Source organism: Marmota flaviventris, chromosome 12 (genome assembly GCF_047511675.1).
Source record: "Marmota flaviventris isolate mMarFla1 chromosome 12, mMarFla1.hap1, whole genome shotgun sequence".
Lineage (NCBI taxonomy): Eukaryota > Metazoa > Chordata > Mammalia > Rodentia > Sciuridae > Marmota > Marmota flaviventris.
In genome coordinates this window covers 97,541,627-97,567,733 of record NC_092509.1, presented here as the reverse complement: position 1 = coordinate 97,567,733, position 26,107 = coordinate 97,541,627, and the positions used below count along the sequence as shown (strand labels likewise).

The 26,107-nt window shown below is 34.0% G+C and overlaps 1 protein-coding gene and 1 pseudogene across 5 annotated transcripts in view; one reads left to right on the top strand and one right to left on the bottom strand.

The window, feature by feature from the left end:
• Positions 1–26,107, top strand: part of Cep350 (centrosomal protein 350) — a 161,979-nt gene that overhangs the window by 50,636 nt on the left and 85,236 nt on the right. For all 5 annotated transcript variants that reach the window (XM_034636357.2, XM_071600263.1, XM_071600266.1 and 2 more), the window contains 9 exons: positions 140–286; positions 2,559–3,214; positions 3,968–4,089; positions 7,245–8,305; positions 9,089–9,239; positions 11,140–11,312; positions 17,839–18,025; positions 19,200–19,420; positions 20,037–20,200. In XM_034636357.2, the coding sequence (XP_034492248.1) occupies positions 140–286; positions 2,559–3,214; positions 3,968–4,089; positions 7,245–8,305; positions 9,089–9,239; positions 11,140–11,312; positions 17,839–18,025; positions 19,200–19,420; positions 20,037–20,200 (2,882 nt within the window). The remainder of the gene's footprint in view (positions 1–139; positions 287–2,558; positions 3,215–3,967; positions 4,090–7,244; positions 8,306–9,088; positions 9,240–11,139; positions 11,313–17,838; positions 18,026–19,199; positions 19,421–20,036; positions 20,201–26,107) is intronic.
• Positions 10,665–10,855, bottom strand: LOC114092308 (small nuclear ribonucleoprotein G pseudogene; annotated as a pseudogene).

Sequence of the window (26,107 nt, the reverse complement as noted above, 5' to 3'; positions counted from 1 at the left end):
CAGTTATTTTGTAAAACTTTGGGCCTGAACAGAAGATAAACAAGATTAATTATAAAACCTGCATGGTTGCATAGGTATACTACTTAGAGCTAACACTTAGTTTTAAATTTAATGTTATATATACACCTATATATTTTAGGTAATAGTCGTGTGATAAGTACATCTTCTTGGCGAGATGGACAAAAATTAGTAAAGAAAATTCTGGGACCTGTGCCCAGAATAGAGCAGAAAGAGCCAAGAACAGCATCCAGTGACAGAAATGGAAGAGAAAAAACTACTAAATCTGGTGAGTGGCTGTAATTAAAATTGTTGAAAAAATAATTAAAAATGGCTTGAAAAGGTTAATGTACTTGAGAATGTTGTAGGACTTTACTTTATAATTGTGAATGAAATGCAAAGCAAAAATGTTCTACTGGGTCTGGGCTCTTAGCACATGCCTATAATCTTAGCAGTTCCGGAGGCTGAGGCAGGAGGATCACAGGTTCAAAGCCAGTCTCAGCAACTGTGAGGTGCTAATCAACTTAGTGAGACTGTCTCTCTAAACAAAATACAAAATAGGGCTGGGGATGTGGCTCAGTGGTCGAGTGCCCTGCCTCCCACCTGAAAAAAAAAAAAAAGTTCTACTGGGCTTATCTGAATAATCTCTGCTCATAGGTGTTCTGGCCATCTGTACAAAGAATTCTGTGTTTGTTATATTCATTACAATTAGCTGTCATGAATATCAAAGCAGTGTTTTATTCAAATCATATCACACTTCTAGGGACCTTAAGAGAATGAAATCCAGCCTGTCTTTTCCAATGTGTATAAACAAACATTTACAAAGTTGGGTTTTTTGTTTGTTTTTTTATTTTTTATTTTTTTGATACTAGGGATTGAACTCAGGATACTTGACCACTGAGCCGCATCCCCAGCCCTATTTTTTGTATTTTATTTAGAGACAGGGTCTCACTGAGTTGTTTAGTACCTCACCATTGCTTGTTTTTTAAATATAGTTTAGGAAACTGGCTCTGAAAGAAAATTAATTTTTCTCAGGGTTGTATAGTTGGTGGCATATTTTGGATATAAGTACCAGATCTTTTACATTTGGCCCTCAATTCTATTACTTTTCACTTAAAAAAAATGTTTAGTTTTAGATGGACACCATATCTTTATTTTATTTTTATGTGGTGCTGAGGATCGAACCCAGCACCTCATGCATGATAGACGAGCATTCCACCACTGAGCCACAACCCCAGCCCTACTTTTCACTTTTTGAAGTATCTTAAATGATATTTGAAATGAATAATGCTAATTTTGATAAATAAAAGATAAAGACCTACAACCAGATTTCCTTTACAGTAGCAAAATTTGCCTTAATTGAGTTTCTGCAGGATTTAGTAAGAAATGACATCACAGCTATAATTTGGTATATAGAAGTCAATATACATTGTATTTTTTCCTCCTCGCTTTCATCTATGTTGCCAATAAATTCTCAATCTAAAATTAAGCCATAACTGGGTGTGATGGCACACAACTGTAATACCAGCTATTTGGGAGCTTGAAGTGGGAGGATTGAGAGTTTGAGACTAGTTTAGGCAACCTAGTGAAACCTCCATCTCAAAAATAAAAGTTTGTTTTACAGAGATTACTAAAATGTGAATATGATATATGAGGCTAGTTTTAATATTTTCTGTACCAAGAAGAATGTAAATTAAACTTTCAGAAATCTCTGATAAACTTATCTACATATGGTCCTATTTCATGTAATTATGAAAGGGGTCGGTGTTGTAGGATCTTCAATAAAATCAGTATTTTTGGTGCCTTTATTATTGGATTTGGTATATGATCTTCGCAAAGCTGTAAGAAACTATTATTCTTTAAAAGATTCTTAAAATATTTTCAATTTCCTTGGTTCTAATTAGGATACTTTATACTAAAAATATAATTGATTTTTGTTGTTTTTGTGTGCTAGGGATCAAGCCCAGAGCCTATAGGCGAGTGCTCTAATACTAAACTACAACTCCAGCACGGATTATTGATTTTTAAATAACTTTTTAAAGCAGAGAAGTGATCATATTAAATATGCATGTAAGAAAGAAATAGTAATGTTTAATGTTCACATTAACTGTAAGATCTGTTCTTTTTCTAGAAATTTTTAAAAAGGCATTAAAAAAGAAAAAGACCCAAGGAAGTATAGTTTTTCTGAAGATTGAAATTCTTTTACTATTAAAAAGGGAAGGTTTTATTATGTTTTTTTTCTTTCTTTTTTATTTTATTTTGTGTGTGTGTGTGTGTGTGTGTGTGTGTGTGTGTGTGTAGTTATAGATGGGCAGCATGCCTTTATTTTATTTGCTTATTTTTGTATCCAGTGCTAAGGATCGAATCCAGTGTCTCACACATACTAAGCAAGTGCTCTGCCACTGAGCCACAACCCCAGACCTTTTATAATGTTCTTTAGAAGATTATAGGATATTTTGAACTTGAGATAAAGTTAAATTCCTTAATTTTCTTCTTAGTGCAATGAATCTTAGGAATGAATATAGAATTTTAACATATCACTAACAGTTCATATGTTGTAGGGGGTCATATTGGAAGAGCAGAATCTGATCCCAGGTTGGATGCTTCACAGAGACCTCTTCCACGAAGCTCAGAACGTTCAAGAAGTAGAGCTCGGTCTGAAAATAATATAAAGAAGTTAGCTCCATCTCTTCCAGAAAATAAACAGGAGGAAAGTACTGCCTTAAATAAGGACTTTTTACCTGTTGAAATCCGTGGCATTCTTGATGACTTACAGCTAGAATCTACAGCTCAGACCTCTAGGCCAGAAACTGGAGAGTTACAGAATCAGAAGGCATCAGCACCTGTCCAGGTTCCTCGGAGTCATAGCCCAGTGAAAAGAAAACCTGACAAAATAACAGCCAACGAAGAGCCCCCTGTTATTTCCAAAAAGCGCCATTATGACACTGATGAGGTACGACAGTACATTGTTAAACAGCAGGAAGAAAGGAAGAGGAAGCAAAACGAAGAGAAGAAGGCTCAAAAGGAGGCTACTGAACAGAAGAATAAACGATTACAGGAACTCTACCGGAAACAGAAAGAAGCTTTTACTAAAGCAAAAAATGTGCCTCCTGATCCATCAGCAGCTAGAAGGCTACAGGAAACTTACTCCAAATTGCTACTAGAAAAGACCTTGCTGGAAGAGCCAGCTCATCAACATGTTACACAGGAAACTCAGGTAATAGTAGTAAGAAATACAAAAAGGAGTAAGTCGTGCTTAGGAAAAGCTTATTTGCCATATTGTACTATTCAAAAATTATTCACCATTACTAGTATTCAGACATATGCTTAGATAATATTTAAAATAGTCATGACCTTTCATGAAATTTATTCCATATGAAGAGTAATGAAAAATATGGTAGAAAATAATAGCTGAATTAAGAGTTTCCAATATTGATTTCAACAGTCAATCAACATTGATTCCTTTTGTCTTTGCTATTATATTCCTGCCTAGTTTTCATTGTAGTACCAAACAAATACTCAGTATATAGATTATGTTAGGACATACTTAGTTTTGTAATCTGTGCTGAAATTAGAGACTATTCTAGTTTAGTGTGCTAAAAATAAGGAATAATAAGTATGTACTATGTATCTCATACTTTTTGAAAGGCTTTACTTATAGGCTTAAACTCAGTAAATTCTCACAACCATGAGAAGGGTAGGTACTACCTTATTTCTATTTATCAGGTGAAAAAACTGAGATTTATAAAGGATATTACTTCTTCCTAACACTAGGCAGCTAGGATTAGGTGTTCTTGTTGGATTTTAAATGTTTTGTTGTTAATCATAATGGTTATTTTAAAGGCAAACTAAATGTGAATTATTTTTGAGGAAGAAAAACACTCTGTTTATCTTATGAGCTCTCTGAATAATTCCTTGTGATAGAAGTCAGAAGTCAGATAAATGTGATATCGTTGTTTTTTTTTTCTAGGTCAGACCAGGGTATCAGCCATCTGGAGAATCTGACAAAGAAAATAAAGTACAGGAACGTCCCCCAAGTGCATCTTCCAGTAGTGACATGTCTCTATCAGAACCCCCACAGCCCCTTGCAAGGTAAAAAGAGGAGGATAAAATTTCATTTTATGGAGTTTAGTGTAGGTGGTCTGTGATCAATGAACTTTGCTGACCGACCTTTATGAGGAAGAGAACATAGAGAGATTTCTTTCTTTCTTTCTTTTATTTTTTATCTGTAGTTGGACACAATATGTTTATTTATTTATATGTTGTGCTGAGGATCAAACCGAGGGCCTCACACATACTAAGCGAGTGCTCTACTGCTAAGCCACAACCCCAGCCCCATAGATAGGTTTATTTCTAATAATATCTTCTAAGCATGCTGTATAGCTGTACTTACTTTATGCCCTATTCTTAGTTATTCAAATTTTGCCTGTTCTTCAATCCAGTATTAATGTCGATTCTTCCTGCAGTTGGAAGCACTCTTCTCTGAACCAAACAAATAATAAAAATCTGCTGGATAAATCACGGTGAAAGATTACATGGATATAAATTATACTTAGTAATGAGATCTATTTTGGGAAGAGAAAGATTTTTGAAATTCTTTAACATTGCAAAATAGAAATCAAATCACTTTCCAATTTGGGGTTAGTACATGGTCGTCTTTCCCCTCACCCTAGAGAAGAATAATACTGATAAAATAGCTAACATTGTTTCTTAGCTTTTAGGCAGTGATCTAAGTACTTTGGTATACTATTTAATCCTTATAATTCCTTGTGTTAGGCACTGTTGTTCCTATTTTACAGAAGAGGTAATTGAGGCTACTATAGTTGAATTAACTTTCTCCAAGTTGTTAAAACAGTAGTGGTGGGGATAGATTTGAACCTAGGCAATCTGACTCCAGAAGCCTGTGCTTTTAACTACTCTCCATACTGCCTCCTAATAAGTGAAATGATTGAGATGATTTGTTGAAGGTTTAAACATTTTTTAAAATGTAAATACAATTGGGTGGTGATCCTCTTCAGTTTTCAGATATACATATCTTCAATTTTTGCCTTTTTCTAAGTTTCATTCTCTAATTCTAAACAGGTTAAGTCTATTGTACATATTTATGAGGTACTCTGTGTTGTTTCAATACATGTTTATAAATTTGCCTCTTGTTTCTTTTTTCTTTTAATACCAGACTTCTTCAACCTATAGTGTCTTAACCTATTGCCTCCACTTCTGCACTATCCATTTCTGAGCTTCTTCATTCCTATTAATTGCTTAAATTTATCTTCATGGTTAAAGTGAATTTATTATATACTTAAAATTATGTCATTTATTTTCATTGCTCTTTATGTGCCATCATTTTTGTTTGCTAATTTGCTTCTACCAGGTTATATACCTGAGATTGAACACCTGGAAGAACCAGTTCAAAAGTTACTTTCCTTGTCTAGCAGAACTACTTGCTCCCTTATCTTTATCTTACTGAACTTTGTCTTTATCTTAGTACTTATGACATCTGTAATTTTAGCTGTTCATTTATTAGTCTGTCATCCTTGTTATGTCTTGAGATCCCAGAATAAGGATTAATTATTATTATTATTATTTTAGATATTTATTTCATTACTTATTATATGTGGTGCTTAGGATTGAACCCAGAACTTTGTGCATTCTAGGCCAGCACTCCACCAACGCAGCCACCTCTCCAGCCAGGATTAATTCTTAACTGGATTAAATATATTCATTTTTGTTTTCCTTTTTTCCTCCACAATCAGTATATCACCATAAAACTGGCATTAGTGAAATTATTAGTGTCTAAGCTAAGTTATTAGTGTCTAAGCTAAGTTGCTAACAACAGGAATACAAAGGCGGTTATAATGCAAAAGACATCAATGAATAAAAATTTTAATTTTAAACTCTTGGATTTTTATTCATTGATGTCTTTTGTATTATAGCCGCCTTTGTATTCCTGTTGTTAGCAGCTTAGCTTAGACACTAATAACTTCACATTTTGCATTTATAATACTTTATATATGATAGCATAAAATCTGTGCTATAATATTCCTTCATTCAGTTCTTATTGACAGCCCTTGAGTATGCAAAACTGCTGTAACTTCCCACCAGAACCTGCTTGACATGATTTCCATTTCTTTATCACCTTGGTTGATATTACCTTGGTTACCCTCTTCCAGATGTTTTTTAGTCCAACTGTGGAAGTGCACATTTCTCCATATTAGTTTAGTCTAAATTTGCAGCCTTTACAAATAACTTTGAATAGTAGTTTGATCATTTGTTGAGGAGGCCATGCTTCCAGGTTTTCTGTCTTCTGCAAATTTGATAAGTATGTCTTATTATCATCATTCAAAAGTAAACTACAAGACTCTTAAACAAAATCTTCTTAACAGTTGACATTCATCTTTAATTTCTCTGTAGTTTCCCTTAATATACAGGGAGCGTGTATAGCCTGGAAACATAGGTGGATGCATATTATGTTGGTTAGGATATCTTTCTTCTGTTTCTGGACTTTATGGACACCTGACCCTATATTGTATATTTATTATTGGAACTCACAGTTTTTCATTTAGTTCCTTGATGTTCATTAATTTTTTAGAAGTTGGTTGTAATCATCTCATTTTTTTTGTAAGCACAATGTTAAACATCAGTAGTCAGCTTTTAGTAAATGTTTATTGATTGGAATAATCTATATAATGTCTACATTAATATTTAGCACTCTTAAGCATTTCTCTTTTGTATAACATTTTCAAAGGATAAGATAGAGCCAGGGATGTAAAGAAATTCATTTTCAAGATTTTAATGCCTTCTCTTTAATAAATAATTTTTAAAAAGTGGTATCTTAGTTGAAAAATACAACTAAGATTGCAAAACAGTATGGATGGTGAAATTTCATTTTTTGTGTGTGCAAATAATACCAGCCAAAACACAACATGCACATAGAAAAATGTTTGGAAGGATATAAATCTAAATGAACTATTTATAGTGACTCTTTGTTTAGTTAGCTGTGAGTGATCTTTAACTTTTTTGTACTTTCTACTTTTTTTTCCACCAGTATGCCCTACTCTTATAATCAGAAAAAAACCCAAAACTTCTTTTAAAATGGTGGTTTGGACTGGGGGTGTAGCTGTATGACAGAGGGCTTGCCTAGCATACATGAAGCCATGGGTTTGATCCCCAGCACTGCAACAACAACAAAAAGGTAGTTTAGTTATTAGTTGCTGTGTTAACTAACATATTGTGACTCTGATTTCCAGAAGAGACTTGATAGAACCTACATGGATGCAGCCTGACAGATTGAGCCCACGGATTCATAACTCCCAACCACAACCTCTTGTTGGAACAGCTGGAAATTTACTTTCCCATCTCTTAAATCTAGAACATGTAGGAATTTTGCATAAGGATTTTGAGTCTATGTTACCAGCCAGGAAGAATCATAATATGACTTCAGGACCATTAAGTTTTACACCTCAACCATATCTGACCTCACCAGCTGCTCATCCAGATGCCTTGTTAAAACCTAGTGCCAGCCAGTATAAGAGTAAACTGGATCGTATTGAAGCTTTGAAAGCAACAGCTGCTTCTTTGTCTAGCAGGATTGAAAGTGAAGCCAAGAAATTGGCTGGGGCCAACATTAACTATGGGTCAGTGTGGAACACTGAGTGTGAAGTGCAGCAAGCACCTCAAGAAGATGGACCTTGGACAAAGGCTCAAAGTCCACCTGTGAAAGAGGATACCGAAGATGTTTTTTCTGCCCGAATTCAAAAGATGCTAGGAACCTGTGTATCTCATACAACTTTTGATGATGATCTTCCTGGTGTAGGCAACCTTAGTGAATTTAAAAAGCTTCCTGAGATGATACGACCTCAGAGTGCCATATCAAGCTTCAGAATAAGATCCGCTGATCCCAAACCAGGAGGGCTGCTGGCACAGTTGTGTAAGAGGCAGACTGACTCTCCTATCCCTGATCTGCAAACCTGTTCTCAAGAAAAAGCCAAAATGTCTCTTTGTTCCAGCACAGACTCAGTCAGTGAAGGGCCTCTTCTTAGTGAGGGTAGTTTTTCTGAAGAGGAGGGAGTCCGGGATGGACGGCCCCTTTTAAAGGTGGCAGAAATCTTAAAAGAAAAGGAATTTTGTGCTGGAGAAAGAAATACTTATGAACCCATCAAAGAGTTTCAGAAGGAAGCTGAGAAATTCTTGCCACTTTTGGGACACATAGGTAGTACACAAAGCAAAGGACCATGGGAAGAATTAGCAAAGGGAAGTCCACATAGTGTCATTAATATTTTTACCAAATCATATCAGTTATATGGAAAAGGTGAGAAAAATATGAAGGACTTGTACCATCTTTGTGTTTTTTAAATTATTTCATAATTTTTATACAAGATAATATACTTAAGTACACATTCTTCATTGTTTATTACATTATTACATTGTTTATTACAAGGATAATGGAGATTTATAATCCATCTTATTGTCTGTTAAATTATCTGCAAACTTCAACTAGAATATTTAATATTTAAACTAGAATACTTAATATTTAATACACTAGAATATTTAATATTCTGTTTTTTAATTGTCATAAAACAATATCTGATATTTGTGGAATTTGTGGATCTAGTTTAGAGAAATTCATAGATGATGGTAGAGACTTGGCATATATTCAAGTATATACTTGGTTTTCTGTGGTTATATTTACATACTTGAATAAAAATGTTTTCTATATATAGTAACTTGTGAATCCTTGGAATATAGTGGTCAAGAGTTCAGAGGGGCAATGTGGTAACATTTCTGAGATGAAAACAACTTTATTACTGTTTATCAAAATGAATTTTAATAGTAGTCAGATTTTGAATAGTAATCTGGCTATATATTTGCACTCCCAAACATTGGTTCCATTATGCTAATTTATTATGTATGTTTGAAAATTTTCTTAATAAAAATGTAATTATTAGGTAAAAAAAAATTAAATGGAAAAGAAGCTTTAGTAAAAGCAAACTAAACTGTCCCTAAATCCATATTATTAATCTCTATGTCATGAAATACTTTGCTTAGAATTTTTAAATTTTGATTTTTATGCATCAATTATTACTTTTGACAGGGTTTGAAGACAGATTAGATAGAGGAACATCAGCATCGCGGCCTTTGAATGTCACTACAACCCCTCTAAGCAGTGTTTCTTATGAAGATGATTTTGTTTCCTCTCCAGGGAGTGGGACTTTGACAGAAAAAAAATCATCTCTTGAGCCTAAGTATGACAATATCAAATAAAGTCTGAAGGGTGAAAAAAATATACAAATGAGAACTTTGATCTGAATATTGGTCAAATTTTGCTTTTTGAAAGATAAATATAGAATCTATGTAGTATAGTGGAATTTTGTGTACTCTATATCTGTATTCAGACTGCCTAGGTTTAAATATTGACTCTCTGGATTATTAATTGCTTGTATTTATTTGATCATATTACTTAATATTTCTATTTCTCAAATTCCTTCTTGTTAAAATAGAAAATAATAGTACCTGCCTGCCTCACAGAGTTGTTACGAGGATTCAGTGAAATACAAAGTATTAAAACAGGGCCTGATGTATAGTAAACCAAGTTTAGGTTATCAAATCTCAGTAGAGGATAGTACTGAGAAACTGTTTTGTGGTATACTAATAGAAGAAGCTTAAGAAATGGTTTTCTATGGTAGAATTGAGGGACATCATATAGATACTTCATGATCCGTATGTAAGAGTAATTTTTTTAAAACCTGGGATAATATATAAAATTTTGTAAAGCTTTGGAAAAGTTTGAACTGATTATAATATCTGGTAATTATCGAGCTCTTAATGCCCAAGATACTGGGAGAATTGAGGACATTAACTTTGTTAACTCATTTTTATAATAGCCTGATATAGTAAGTATTATTGTTAGTTTCCCTATTTTAGAGAGGAATCTGAAGTACAGAGATTAAATAACTGTATGTGAATAGAGACTTTGCTGGAAAGAATTTTCTCCTTAATTTTGTTATCATGTAAATTAAAGGTCTATCAATGAGTAAAAATAAATAAATAAATAAAAGATTAATTTTTAAAAAAAATATTTATTTACTTTCTTTAGGTGTAGATGGACACAACACAATGCCTTTATTTTTACGTGGTGCTGAGGATCGAACCTGGGTCCCGCCCGTGCTAGGCAAGCGCTCTACCACTGAGCTACAATCCCAGCCCCAAAAGATTAATTTTTAAATAAAAACTTTTAAAGGACTGTGACATTTAATGTTACCAATTGACATGATTTGATGTATTTTATTTCCAGGTTGAAATAGAACACATTAAATTATTCTCTTATCATATTATCAGAGGGCAAGTAGTTATGACTTATAAAATTGTACATTTTGACTTCAGTAAACTCATCTCAGGTTTTTCTCAAATTGAATCATGGGGAGCAATCTGGCTTAGGATAATAATGAAAAAAAAAAGTGAAGTGGAAGCCATTTTTTATTGTAGTTCAATTCTAGTGATTAAGTAGAGTTTTGAATATCTTCAGTTTTTCTTTTCTTTTTCATTTTTTTTGATGATTATAAAAAGTTTTCTTAACAAACAGTACATAACCTTATTTTTACATCATAATAAAATACTTCTTTTGGAGAGTGGACATGGATTTCTCTGCTTAACAGCCATTTTTATAATACTTATTTCCAGGCTTCTAACAGGATGATCCTATTTCCTTGTATTACAAAAAAATTCTAGTATTGTTGTGTTGCTCACTAGTTTCCATTTCTGCACATTCATTTATCACAAGATTGATAAAAGGATCAAATTCTCACAATATTCCTTGGATATGTCTGCCACTATTTAATTTCAAAATAACTTTCTTGTTCATACTTTTTTTAACTTAAGAGGGTGAGCTTGGGCCAGGGTTGTGGCTCAGTGGTAGAGCGCTCTCCTAGCATGCGTGAGGCCTGGGTTCGATCCCCAGCACCACATAAAAGTAAACAAAATAAAGGTATTGTGTCCATCTACAACTAAAAAAATATTAAAAAAAAAAAAAAAAAGAGGGTGAGCTTTCCCCATAGGTGTCTATTCAATAGTCTTAGAGCTGCTTTGAAGAAGAATTCGTGGCCTCCCTCAGATCTCATATTTTTTCTGTTACTTTTTCTTTGACAGTATTGGTGGCAGCAATATAGGCACTCAGGAGGACCATCGTAGCAGAAAGTCTGCCTATGATCTTTCCTCTGTTGAAGTTACTTCCCAGCATTCATCTGGAGCCCAGTCTGTTGCATCATCTCGTTCATCTACTTCTTCTAAAGGAAAGAAAGGAAAAAAAGAAAAGATGGAATGTAAGTGGAATTCTACATGGTGATTGTATATGAATTTTTGGTAGTGACCTACATTATGATTTGATTTCATAAGAAGTTGGAGGAATTTATGATAAGGTAGTAGCTTAATACGTAAAGTAATGCCTTTTGATCTATAACAGTATACATCTTTTTCTCTTTTTAATTTTTTTTTTTTGTGTGTGTGTTTGGATGGACACAATACCTTTATTTTATTTGTTTTTGTGTGGTGCTAAGGATCGAACCCAACACCTCATTCATGCTAGGCAAGCACACTACCACTGAGCTATACCCCCAGCCCCTTTATCTTAATAATAAAGGAATACATGATCACTCATTCAAGAAGTACAAATTCTCCCTGATCATTCAGTTCAGAGACAATTACCATTAAACATTTTGGTGCCTATTTTTCTAATATATACATAAAACCACACCCATACATCTTTATTTAAAAAATGAATGCAGATACTACTGCTTTGCAACTGCTTTTAATAGTATCATCATGTTTTTTAATGGTATATCACGTTCATATCTGAGTATCATTAACATAATCTTCACATTTCTTTCACATTCCCTTATCTATAAAATTTTAATAGATATTTCATGGCCTCCTGAAGCTCTCATGAAAGTATCAGAGTTAATGTGTGTGTTCCAGTACTGAGCACAGTAGCTAGCCCCCTGGCATTTTTAGATTTTTTTAGCTATACATAATGTTAGGATTCATTTTATCATTAATTATAAAAGCATGGAATATAATTTCTCCATTCCCTCCTCTCATTACCCCACTCCCCGCCTTCCCTTACCTTTTTCAGTAAACCTTTTGAAGTGATGGAGATACCCTTCAGTGCCCTCAGTACTACTGTTGACTAATTTGTTCTGTAGGACTACCAATGATGAGATGCTGGATTATGCAAAAGCCTTAAACTCACAGGATGGCCTCAAGTGAGGGAATGGTTTTGCTTCTAGAACATTTTGTAATTGCAAAGATAATTTATTGAGTTAAAACTGAGGAGGGTAGGCATACGAGGAAGAAACCAGTCAATATGGAAAACTATATTTGAAAATAAAAAATCATCAGTAATCTCTGCACCTAGAGATAAATAATGTTAACATTTTATTTTATTGTAGCAAAACATATATAAAATTTATCATTTTAACTGTTTCAGTGCTCAGTTCAGAGACATATAATACACATTCAGTCCTGCAACTACCACTATCTTTAGAATTTTTCATCTTCTCATATTGTCCGTTAAACAATCTCTCTCTCTTCCTCCTTCCACAACCTTTGGCAAGCACTGTTCTATTTTCTGTCTCTGTGACAGTATATGTGTGGTACTTAATATAAGTGGAATTATACAATATTTGTTCTTTTTTATATAGCTTTTTCACTTAACATAATGTGTTCAGGGTTTATCCTTGTAGCATATATCAGAATTTTCTTCCTTTTTAAGGTTGATTAATATTCTGTCATATGTATAAACCCCATTTTGTTTATCCGTTTATCTGTTCTTGGATGTTTGGGTTTTTCCCTTTTTATTATTGTGAATGATATTGCTTTGAACAGATATCTGTTTGAGTCCTTGCTTTCAGGGTTTTTTTTTTTTTTTTGTGTGTGTGTGTGTGTGTGTGTACACACACCAAAATGTGTTGCTGGATCAGATGGAAATTCTTTTTAATTTTTTAGAAACTACCCATGCAGTTTTTCATAGTACCTTTAACCGTGTCACATTTCATCATTGATAAGGGTTATAAAATTTTAATAGATGTTAAAATTTCTGCACATTCATGCCAATACTTGTTATTTTCTGCTTTTTGATCATAAACATCTTCATGGGTGTGAAATGTTAACATTTTAAATAAGAATCTTTCCAGAAAATTTGTGGGCATTCATAAATAGGAAATTTTACATGCATGGGATCTCATTTTTATTTTATTCTTAGATGTCTTTCTCTGTTAATAAATAGGGATTATCATTTGTTAATACTACCTAGTGTTCTGTTATTTGAATATTTTAATTTACTTAATATTGCTGGATATTTAGGTTGTTTTGTTTTTTTCCATTGTAAAAACTGCTGGTTTTGATATCCTTATGAATATACTTTTATGCATTAGTCTAGTTATTTTCTATAGGGCAGAATCCCAAAAGTCAGATAATGGAGCAAAGAACATATCCATGTTTAAAATTTGGCTGTTTTTTGCCAAATAGCTTTTCAAAAATTTAGAGCCAATTTATACTTCCAACTTGAGAATTGGCTCAAAAATTTAGAGCCAATTTGTACTTCCAACTTGAGAATTGAGCTGCTATACCACATTGAGAGTGGTAGAAGAATTTGTTTCTTAGTCATTGATATAATTCTCTTAGGTATTCTAACTGTTCTGAGAGTCTTTAGTAAGACCTTTAGACATTATTTCACTAGCATTTACTGAAGTCTGTATTTTCTCATGAGATACAAGGGTCTTTCATACATGTTCCAAGAGTAAAAGAGCTTCATGGTTCCACAAATTTGGGAATGCCTTTAGAGTAGTATTTCTTTTCTTTTTTTTTAATTTAGTTTTTAAATTTGTTTTAATTAGTTATACTTGACAGTAGAATACACTTATGCACTTTGATATATCATACATAGATGGGATATAATTTCTCATTTTTCTGAGTGTACATGTTGTAGAATCACATTGGTCATGCAGTCTCATATATACATACATATAATGTCTGTTTTGTTCTACTACTGTTCTTATCTCCACTCTCCTCACCTTACCTCCCTTCACTTTCCTCTACCTAATCTAAGGTAACTCTATTCTTCTCTAATGCCCTCCCCCCCCATATTGGGAATTAGAACTCACATATTAGAGAAAACATTCGGCCTTTGGTTTTTTGGGATTAGTGTATTTTGCTTAGCATGATATTCTTCAACTCCATTTACTGGCAAATGCCATATGTTCATTCTTCTTTAAAGCTGAGTAATAGTCCATTGAATATATATACCACATTTTCTTTGTCCATTCATCTGTTGAAGGACACCTAGTTTGGTTCCATTGTTCAGCTATTGTGAATTGAGCTGCTATAAACATTGATGTGGCTGTATTACTGTAGTATGCTGATTTAATGTCCTTTCATATAAACCGAGGAGTGGGATATCAGGGTGGTTCCATTCCAAGTTTTCTGAGGAATCTCCATACTGCTTTCCATAGTGGTTGTACCAATTTGCAGTCCCACCAGCAATGTATGAATATACCTTTCCCCCCATATCCTTGCAAACATTTATTATTGCCTGTATTCTTGATGATTGCCATTCCGACTGGCGTGAGATGAAATCTTTGTGTAGTTTTGATTTCTCTTATTGCTAAAGACGTTGAACACTTTTTCATATATTTGTTGATCGATTGTATTTCTTCTTTGAAGTGTCTTTTCTGTTTGAGTCCTTCCTTAGCCCATTTATTGGGTTATTTGTTTTTTTTGGTGTTAAGTTTTTTGAGTTCTTTATATATCCTAGAGATTAATGCTTTATTGGAGTGGCATGTGATAAAGATTTTCTCCCAATCTGTAGGCTCTTTTCTCACATTATTGATTATTTCCTTTGCTGAGGAGAAGCTTTTTTAATTTAAATCCATCCCATTTATTGATTCTTGATTTTATTTCTTGTGCTTCAGGGATCTTGTTAAGGAAGTTAGATCCTAGGCCGACATGGTAAAGATTGGGCTTACTTTTTCTTCTGTTAGTGGCAGGGTCTCTGTTTAGAGCCTGAGTCTTTGATCCACTTTGAGTCGATTTTTGTGCAGGATGAGAGATAGAGGTTTAATTTCATTTTGCTAAATATGGATTTCCAGTTTTGCCAGCACTATTTGATGAATAGGCTATCTTTCTTCACTGAATGTTTTTGGCACCTTTTTATCATATGAGATAACTGTGTCTATGTGAGTTGTCTCTGTGTCCTCTATTCTGTACTATTGGTCCACAAATCTATTTTGGCGCCAATACCATGTCATTTTTGTTACTGTAGCTCTGTAGTATAGTTTAAAGTCTGTATTTCTTGATTTTAGAATAAGGATGGGGCTATACTGTGAAGTATTTTCCAAATTTATTTGACAAGGGTCCTTTCTTCCTTCATTATTGCATAGCTTTAGAATTCAGCTGGAAAGGTTTGGGAAATGCTGACCTTGCTCAATTGTTTTATTTTGCAGTTGTTATGCATTGCTGTTAGTGTCTCACCTAAGATCACTAATGCATTATTAGCAAAACCCAGATTCTGACTTTTGATTCCCAAATCCTGTCTACTGTCTACCACAGTATGCCATGCAACTTTAAAATGATATGTTGAGTATAAGTGAGAGGAATCAATGTAGATTTTTTAAAAATTATAATCTAAAATAAAATAACAGATAAAATACAGTGATTTGTGGCTTTTAGATAACCCCAGTCCCTTTTCACAATACCATAAGACCTGAATATATCTCCTTTTCCACTGCAACATCTTAAATGTAGCTTCTCCTTTGTCCCTGAAGTTCTAAAATCTCTGTAATTTTTATTATGAATACTCCTCTTGGTGGTGAAAAAGAGTATCTGCATGCTTGTGCGAAAAATCCTTACCCAGTGTGGTTGGTAGGTTTGGGTGGTAATACTAAGAAGAAACTTATTTTAATGAACTTTGAGTTATGTAAATGTACTTTCTTTCTTTGTTTTTTGTGCTGGGGATTGAACCCAGTGTTGCTTTACCACCAAGCTACATCTTCCTTTTTAATATTTTATCTAGAGACAGGGTCTTGTGAAGTTGCTCAGGGCCTTGCTAAGTTGCTGAGGCTGGTTTTCAACTCATAATCCTCCTGCCTCAGCCTCCCAAGCTGCTGGGACTACAGGTGTGCATCACTGTGCCTGGCATGTAAATGTACTTTCATTTGGCAGTCTTTTAATGTAAGTGTAAACATTTTCTTTTCATGCATTTTCATCAGTAGGAATTGAAGTCTTTCTTGTTTAAAACATCATATTATATACAGTTTTTGGTTGTTTAAAATCAGTAACAGTTTTTACATTCTGTATTTATTTTCAAAGAGTAGTATTAAATGAGTAATGTTTTTATTAAAACAATACATCTTTACTATAGAAAAATTAAACATAACCAGTATTAATAGTTTGCTTCTAGCCTAGAGATTATAGACTTTAGAGTCCTTTCTAATTGATTAGTAATCCCTTGAATAATTCAACTTTAAATGTACTATTCTGTGTCATTAAGAGCATTCATATTGCACTATAGTGCAACCATCACCACCAACCATCTCTAAAAAGTTTTTATTTTTCCAAACTGAAAATCTGTATCTGTTATATGGTAACTCTCATTCTCCTTTTTCCCCAAACCCTGGTAACAACTTTTCTATTTCCTGTTCTTGAGTTTGCCAGTTCTCGCTATCTCATACAAGTGGAATTGTATGGTATTTGTCCTTCTGTGACTGGCTGGTTTCACTTAGCATAATGTCTTCAGATTTCACCTGTGTGGTAGCCTGTGTCAGAATGTCCTTCCTTTTTAAAGCTGAATAATATTCCATTATATGGTTGTATCTTATCTTTATTCACTCACCTAATGAAGGACAATTGTGTTGCTTTTATCTTTTGGCTATTGGAATAATGCTGCTGTGAACATTGGTGTATAGCCTACCCCTACCCCCGCACTTCTGTACTTTCTTTTGATTTTTTAATTATATACATTAAAAAAATTTAGCTGCTGCTAAAATATATATACAATTCTATATTTTGCTTTTAAAAAAAAGTAATCAGAAAATTTTCCCAGGCTGCTATTTAAACATTACCATTTAAGTGAACAGTGCATAAACTCATATGAGGAAGCCTGGGTGTACGTCTTTTGCATCCTTAAGCAATTATTTTTAAGACTTGTAAATCTCTAGTTACCTCATTAGAAATTGGGTATATAATACCTACTTTATGAGATGTTTAACAGCAATAGAGTAATATATATGAAGTGCATTTTAAATAGCTCAAATTACTATTATTTATGTAATTAGATTTATTAGTCTGTGTTGGAAATACATGTTAAAATAAGGTTATAAAGTTAAGCATTGACTATCATGCATGATTTTTGTTATTTCAATAGTCTCTATAAGATATATCCCAATAAGATTATTTTTAGTTTTTGTGTACATTGTTCTTGCCATGAAGTTTTTCAAAAGAATTGTGTAATTCATTTGGCACTTGCTACTGATTTTCTCCCCAACTCTGAATTTTATCCTTAGAAAACTTCTTTGTGGTTATTTGTTTAATATACTTATCTTTTAGTATTAGATAAGCAAAGAACAACTTATTAATAGCAGGTAGAATATATTAATGGAAGACATTTTACTTTCATTAAATAGAAGCAAAAGGATGGTTATTCTATTTTAGATAAAGGAAAACATTTTAAATATAAGACAATTTTTAAGTATTCCTGCCTGTAATTTTTAATTACTTTATTGAAATCTATCTATCGGTTATATCTCTTTGGTAACTCATATTGGGTATCAACTTTATAAGAAATTTACTTTACAGGGTTGGATTCATTCACTGGAACTGTTCAAAACACACTTATTGATGAGGAAAAAGTACAGTCTAGTTCAGAACGTGGTTCCCATCAAGGAAAGAAATCTGGGACCAATAGCAAACTCTCTGCTAAAGATTATGAGCAAACTCTTGACGTTGATAGCACTTTGGAAGAACTTTCTGGGCATTCTGTGAGGTAAAGTAATGTATGCTTTATACTGTAATCCAATTATAATAAAGTTAAAATATCATTGATATTCAAAATTTTCATTTGATTAATTTCACCTTAGTAGTTAACTGTGCATGTCTGAGCTCCTATAAAATTCTGTAGTTCTGAAAAAACTTTGTTCATAGCTCTAGATTAGATTTTAGGGTATGGTCATCTCTCACCTAAACTGTTAAAAACCTCTTGTTCAGGAAGTCTGTGCCTCAAGCACAGCTCATCTTTCTGTTCTGAAAGCCATTGCCACTGTGTTTCTGGTGAAGTCTTTTGACCTAAGCATCTTCCTTTCTTGGGTGCTTTGAAAGGTTAGTTGTCCCATAAACCAACCCAAGAATCTAATTTTACTTAAGTATTTCCTTTGGATTTCCATAAAGAATCTCATTTCTTTCCGTACAGATTTTGTTTCCAAACTGTATTCTACTCTTTCAGCACAACCAATTCTTTAGCATCCTTTTGGTCTCATTGTTGGAATTAGTTCTTCCTATAAACGTTTTTTCTCCTATTCAGTTTATTAGCTCACTCAAACAGATTTTTTTTTTTTTTTTTTTTTTGGTGCTGGAAATCGAACCCAGGACCTTGGGCATGCAAGGCAGGCACTCTACCAACTGAGCTATAGCTTTAGCCCTTCAAGCAGATTCTTGAAAACTTATTTTTATAGTGATTATGGAGTTTGCCTACTCTTGTTTTTATTTCCTGCTTTTTAATGTTATATATGCTTAGCCTGTTGATTACAAATAACCTTCAGTTCTTGTTTCAGACACATTTTCAGACAATTTTTTAATATGACTTTACATACATTTACATACAATATTTTTATTGTTATATAATGTTGATTCTAGAAAACATTACTTTCACTACAATGAATCATAATATACATTACAGAGGAATTAAGTGCCAATTTAATCAAGAGGCCCCTTTTCCATTTTATTCAGGGCATGGATTGTACTCAGGGATTGTACTTGCACTATTATAAATCTAGCAGTTAGGGGAGTGTTCATAGTCATTGATTCAGTGTAATGACTGTTGAATAAATAAATAAATCATAGCTTGTTAAAGCTTATGTTGGAAAAGAAAGTAATGTATGTTATTATGTTTAGCTCAAAGTAGTTTTTTTTTTCCTTATGTCTTTATGAAATAAAATTTCTAGTGTCTCATCAGACAAGGGAAAAACTCCAAAAACTCCAACTTCTCCGCTATCTCCAAGTTCCCAGAAATTGTTACAGTTCGACCTTCCTGGGACTTCCTTAGAAAAATCTAAGTCCTCAGTGATAATTCCCGCAAGTACAACAGGATTTAAACCCAGTGCATCTTTTACTGATGTGAACCTGGCTGCTAGCAGAACAGCTACAGAGATGACTTCAACACCAGGTAAGTGGATCCATGCAGTTATAATTTTTAAAATAAGATATTACGTATTTTATTGAAGATTTCTTTTTTTGGGTGACCCATCGGAAAATGGTTTTTCACATGAATGTGATTTCTCTTTGAGGTATTAAAAAGCTATGTGAGAAACCAAAAGATTGAAAATCATGAAAGATTGATTAGTGCAGTAGTGACAGTTTTTTCCTCTGTTGCCAGCATAACCTAAAGAATGTATCCCATTTGTGCATTCTGAACTGTTTATAAGTGTATGTATGTCTGTATACACATGTGCAAACACATGCACATAAAAGAAGTAGCTTAAAATACATTGTATAAGTTAGTCACCATCTGTCCTATAAAGGAAAGCTATTTGTTTCTGGCTCTTATAATCGGAGAGATAAATTTTAGAAATCTTTTTTTTTTTAGAGAGGGAATTTTTTAATATTTATTCTTTAGTTTTTGGCGGACAAACATCTTTATTTGTATGTGGTGCTGAGGATCGAACCCAGCGCCATGCGCATGCCAGGCAAGCGCGCTACCGCTTGAGCCACATCCCCAGCCCAATTTTAGAAATCTTGATGTATAATTTCATGTGAACTTTTCCAATTTTTATACCCTCTAGGTTCGAAACGCTTTTCTCCTGCTGGCCTCCAGCATCGTATGACAGCAGAACTCAATTATCTGAGTGCCATTGAGGAGTCAGTGCGCCAACTGTCAGATGTAGAAAGAGTTAGAGGCATTTCACTTGCTCAGCAGGAAAGTGTGTCTCTGGCTCAGATCATAAAGGTAATTGTGGTCTTTGTCTTTCTGAAGTTTTTTTTTTTTTTAACTTTGCTACTTAAAATAATCTCAATGATGAGTTAAAAAATTAACTTTTGAACTGCCAAATAGTAAGTCAGCTGGACAGCACCCATAAATAACCATGGGAAAAACTATCACATAGGGTACTTAGGAGAATATTGAAAATACGGTGTTTAGGCAGCAGAATAATAGCACAATCGTTCTGTGTGTGTGTGTGTGTGTGTGTGTGTGTGTGTGTCTGTCTCCTGTTTTATGTTTCGTTTTAATGACTGTATAAAATTTAGTTCTTCTTAATATCTTCTCTTTTCATTGATAATCAGAATTTTTTAAAAAAATAATGCTTTTTTTGGTACCAAACCATAAAAGTTTGTGAGATCCACATTTTTTTTTAATAAAGCCAGCATAATGTGGACTTTTCCTTAGCAAACAAAAATTCAGAGGTCTAAGCAGTGTTCCTCAGTGAGAGTGCTAATAGTATCTTCTTTTTTAAATGAGGTGTTGTTTACCTACAATAAAATTTTCAGATTTTAAGCATGAAGCTTTGATGAATTTTGACCGGAGTATATGGTAGTATGTTATGGCCACCTAATCAAGACATACAACATTTCCATTACCCCAGAAAGTTGATCCATAACCCATTTTCACTTCATCTCCTAAGATGATTACCATCCTAGCACCATCATTTATTTTGCCTTTTCTTGAACTTACATAAAGTTCAAGAATACTTTGAACTCTGTTGTGTTTATTTTATTCATCATCAATTTATCCATTTCATTATATCAGTTGTTTTTGGGCCTGGTAAGAGTCCATTGAAACCAAATGCCGAATGTTTTCTCTGATATAAGGAGGCTGATTCATAGTGGGGTAGGGAGAGGGAGCATGGGAGGAATAGACGAACTCTAGATGGGGCAGAGGGATAGGAGGGGAAGGGAGGAGGCAGGGGGTTAGAAATGATGGTGGAATTGGACAGATCCTCCAGACAAAAGTTGAATAAAGAAACTATAGAACTCAATAACACAATCCATAACCTAGACTTAACGACATATATAGACTATATCAACCATCATCAAGTGGATACACGTTCTTCTCAGCAGCACATGGATCCTTCTCAAAGATAGACCATATATTATGCCATAGAACAACCCTTAGTAAATATAAAGGTGTGGAGATAATACCATGTATCTTATCTGATCATAATGGAATGAAACTGGAAATCAATGATAAAAGAAGGAAGGAAAAATCCTGCATCACCTGGAAAATGAACAATATATTACTGAACGATCAATGGGTTACAGAAGACATAAAGGAGGAAATCAGAAAATTCTTAGGGATAAAATGAAAATACAGACACAACATATCAGAATCTATGGGACACAATGAAAGCAGTTTTAAGAGGGAAATTCATTGCCTGGAGTTCATTCCTCAAAAAAAGAAAAAAACCAGCAAATAAATGAGCTCACACTTCATCTCAAAACCCTAGAAAAGGAAGAGCAAAACAACAGCAAATGTAGTAAAAGGCAAGAAATAATTAAAATCAGAGTTGAAATCAATGAAATTGCAACAAAAAAAAAAAACCATTGAAAAAATTGATAAAACTAAAAGTTGGGTCTTTGAAAAAATAAATAAGATCGACAGACCCTTAGCCATGCTAACGAAGAGAAGAAGAGAGAGAACTCAAATTACTAACATACAGGATGAAAAAGGCAATGTCACAACGGACACTACAGAAATACAGAAGATAATTAGAAATTATTTTGAAACCCTATATTCCAATAAAATAGAAGATAGTGAAGATATCGATAAATTTCATATGATTTGCCCAGATTGAGTCAGGAAGACCCACACAATTTAAATAGACCAATAACAAAGGAGGAAATAGAAGAAGCCATCAAAAGACTACCAACCAAGAAAAGCCCTGGACCGGATGGGTATACAGCGGAGTTTTACAAAACCTTCAAAGTAGAATTAATACCAATACTTTTCAAGTTATTTCAAGAAACAGAAAAAGAAGGAGCTCTTCCAAATTCATTCTATGAGGCCAACATCACCCTGATCCCGAAACTAGACAAAGACACTTCAAAGAAAGAAAACTACAGACCAATATCTCTAATGAACTTAGATGCAAAAATCCTCAATAAAATCCTGGCAAATCGAATACAGAAGCATATCAAAAAAATTGTGCACCATGATCAAGCAGGATTCATCCCTGGGATGCAAGGCTGGTTCAATATACGGAAATCAATAAATGTTATTCACCACATCAATAGACTTAACAATAAGAACCACATGATCATCTTGATAGACACAGAAAAAGCATATGACAAAGTACAGCATCCCTTTATGTTCAAAATACTAGAAAAGCTAGGGATAACAGGAACTTACCTCAATATTGTAAAAGCTATATATATGCTAAGCCTCAGGCTAGCATCATTCTAAATGGAAAAAAAAAACTGAAGGCATTCCCTCTAAAATCTGGAACAAGACAGGGATGTCCTCTCTCACCACTTCTATTCAATTTAGTTCTCGAAATACTAGCCAGAGCAATTAGACAGACAAAAGAAATTAAAGGCATAAAAATAGGAACAGAAGAACTTAAATTATCACTATTTGTGGATGATATGATTCTATATATAACAGACCCAAAAGGTTCTACAAAGAAACTACTAGAGCTAATAAATGAATTCAGCAAAGTGGCAGGATATAAAATCAAAGGCATTCCTGTATATCAGCGACAAATCTTCTGAAATGGAAATGAGGACAACCACCCCATTCACAATACCCTCAAAAAAAATAAAATACTTGGGAATCAACCTAACAAAAGAGGTGAAAGATTTATACAATGAAAACTACAGAATCCTAAAGAGATAAATAGAAGATCTTAGAAGATGGAAAAATATACCCTGTTCATGGATAGGCAGAACTAACATCATCAAAATGGCGATATTACCCAAAGATCTCTATAGGTTTAATGCAATGCCAATCAAAATCCCAACGGCATTTCTTGTAGAAATAGATAAAGCAATCATGAAATTCATATGGAACAATAAAAGACCCAGAATAGCAAAAGCAATTCTAAGCAGGAAGTGTGAATCAGGCGGTATAGCGATACCAAACTATACTACAGAGCAATAGTAACAGAAACAGCATGGTACTAGTACCAAAACAGGCGGGTGGACCAATGGTACAGAATAGAGGACACAGAGACCAATCCACAAAATTATAACTTTCTTATATTTGATAAAGGGGCTAAAAGCATGCAATGGAGGAAGCATAGCATCTTCAACAAATGGTGCTGGGAAAACTGGAAATCCATATGCAACAAAATGAAACTGAATCCCTTTCTCTCGCCATGCACAAAAGTTAACTCAAAATGGATCAAAGAGCTTGATATCAAATCAGAGACTCTGCGTCTGATAGAAGAAAAAGTTGGCTCCGATCTACATATTGTGGGGTCGGGCTCCAAATTCCTTAATAGGACACCCATAGCACAAGAGTTAACAAGAATCAACAAATGGGACTTACTCAAACTAAAAAGTTTTTTCTCAGCAAGAGAAACAATAAGAGAGGTAAATAGGGAGCCTACATCCTGGGAACAAATTTTCACTCCTCACACTTCAGATAGAGCCCTAATATCCAGAATATACAAAGAACTCAAAAAATTAAACAATAAGATAACAAATAACCCAATCAACAAATGGCCCAAGGACCTGAACAGACACTTCTCAGAGGAGGACATACAATTAATCAACAAGTACATGAAAAAATGCTCACCATCTCTAGCAGTCAGAGAAATGCAAATCAAAACCACCCTAAGATACCATCTCACTCCAGTAAGATTGGCAGCCATTATGAAGTCAAACAACAACAAGTGCTGGCGAGGATGTGGGGAAAAGGGTACACTTGTACATTGCTGGTGGGACTGCAAATTGGTGCAGCCAATTTGGAAAGCAGTATGGAGATTCCTGGGAAAGCTGGGAATGGAACCACCATTTGACCCAGCTATTGCCCTTCTCGGACTATTCCCTGAAGACCTTAAAAGAACGTACTATAGGGATACTGCCACATCGATGTTCATAACATAACAGCACAATTCACAATAGCTAGACTGTGGAACCAACCTAGATGCCCTTCAATAGATGAATGGTTAAAAAAAATGTGGCATTTATACGCAATGGAGTATTACGCAGCACTAAAAAATGACAAAATCATGGCATTTGCAGGGAAATGGATGGCATTAGAGCAGATTATGCTAAGTGAAGCTAGCCAATCCCTAAAAAACAAATGTGAAATGTCTTCTTTGATATAAGGAGAGCAACTAAGAACAGAGCAGGGAGGAAGAGCATGAGGAAAAGATTAACATTAAACAGGGACGAGAGGTGGGAGGAAAAGGGAGAGAGAAGGGAAATTGCATGGAAATGGAAGGAGACCCTCATTGTTATACAAAATTACATATAAGAGGATGTGAGGGGAAAGGGAAAAAAAAGGGAGAGAATTGAATTACAGCAGATTGGGTAGAGAGAGAAGATGGGAGGGGAGGGGGGATAGTAGAGGATAGTAAAGGTAGCAGGATACAACAGTTACTAGTATGGCATTGTGTAAAAACGTGGATGTGTAACCGATGTGATTCTGCAATCTGTATACGGGGTAAAAATGGGAGTTCATAACCCACTTGAATCAAAGTGTGAAATATGATATGTCAAGAGCTTTGTAATGTTTTGAACAACCAATAAAAAAAAAAAAAAGAAATGATGGTGGAATGTGATGCTCATCATTATCATAGTACATGTATGAAGCCACGAATTGGTGTGAATATACTTTGTATATAACCAGAGATATGAAAAATTGTGCTGTATATGTGTAATATGAGTTATAATGCATTCTGCTCTCATATAAATTTTTAAAAATTAATAAAAAATAAAGATCACCTAAAGGGAAAAGAAAAAAAAAATAAGAGTCCATTGTTGGAAATCTCACAATTAGATCATTTTCCTGTTGGTATACGTTTGGATTATGTCCAGTTTGGGGCTTGTATAAATATTTCCAAAATGGTCATAACATTTTACTTTCCTATAGCAATATCTGAAAGTTGCAGTTGTTCCCTATTCTTAATATCATTAGTTCTTTTAAATTACAATTCTTGTGAAAGTGAAATAGCATCTCACTGAGGTTGTGATTTGTATTTCCCTTATGACTGATGAAGTTGATCATCTTTTTATGTATTTATTGACCATTCTTACACCTTTTGTGAATGTCTGTTCAAATCTTTCGTATTTAGATTGTCTTTTAGTTAGAGTTATAGGAATTCTTTATGCATTCTGGAAACAAGTTCTTTTCAGATGTAATTAAAATATCATATCCCAGTTCATGGCTTGCTTTTTAAAAAAATATTTATTTTTTTAGTTGTAGTTGGACAATACTTATTCATTTTTATGTGGTGCTAAGGGTCGAACCCTGGGCCTCGCACGTGCTAGGTGAGCGCTCTACGTGAGCCCCAGCCCCTATGGCTTACTTTTTTTTTTTAATATATATTTTTTAAAATTTTTTATTTGTTTTAATTAGTTACACATGACAGTACAATGATCTTGACATATGATACATTTGAATTAGATGGGATATAATTTCTCATTTTTCTGAGTGTACAGGTTGCAGAATCACATTGGTCATGCAGTCACGTATATACACACAGTAATAATAATGTCTATTTCATTCTACTATCCTTCCTTTCCCCCATCCCCTCCCCTCCCCTCCCATCACCTCTCTCTACCCAATCTAAGGTGATGCTATTTTTTTTTTCCTCACATCTTCATACATGTAATCTGTATAACGATGAGGGTCTCCTTCCATCTTCCATGCAATTCCCCTTCTTCCTCCCTTTCCCTCCCACCTCTCTTC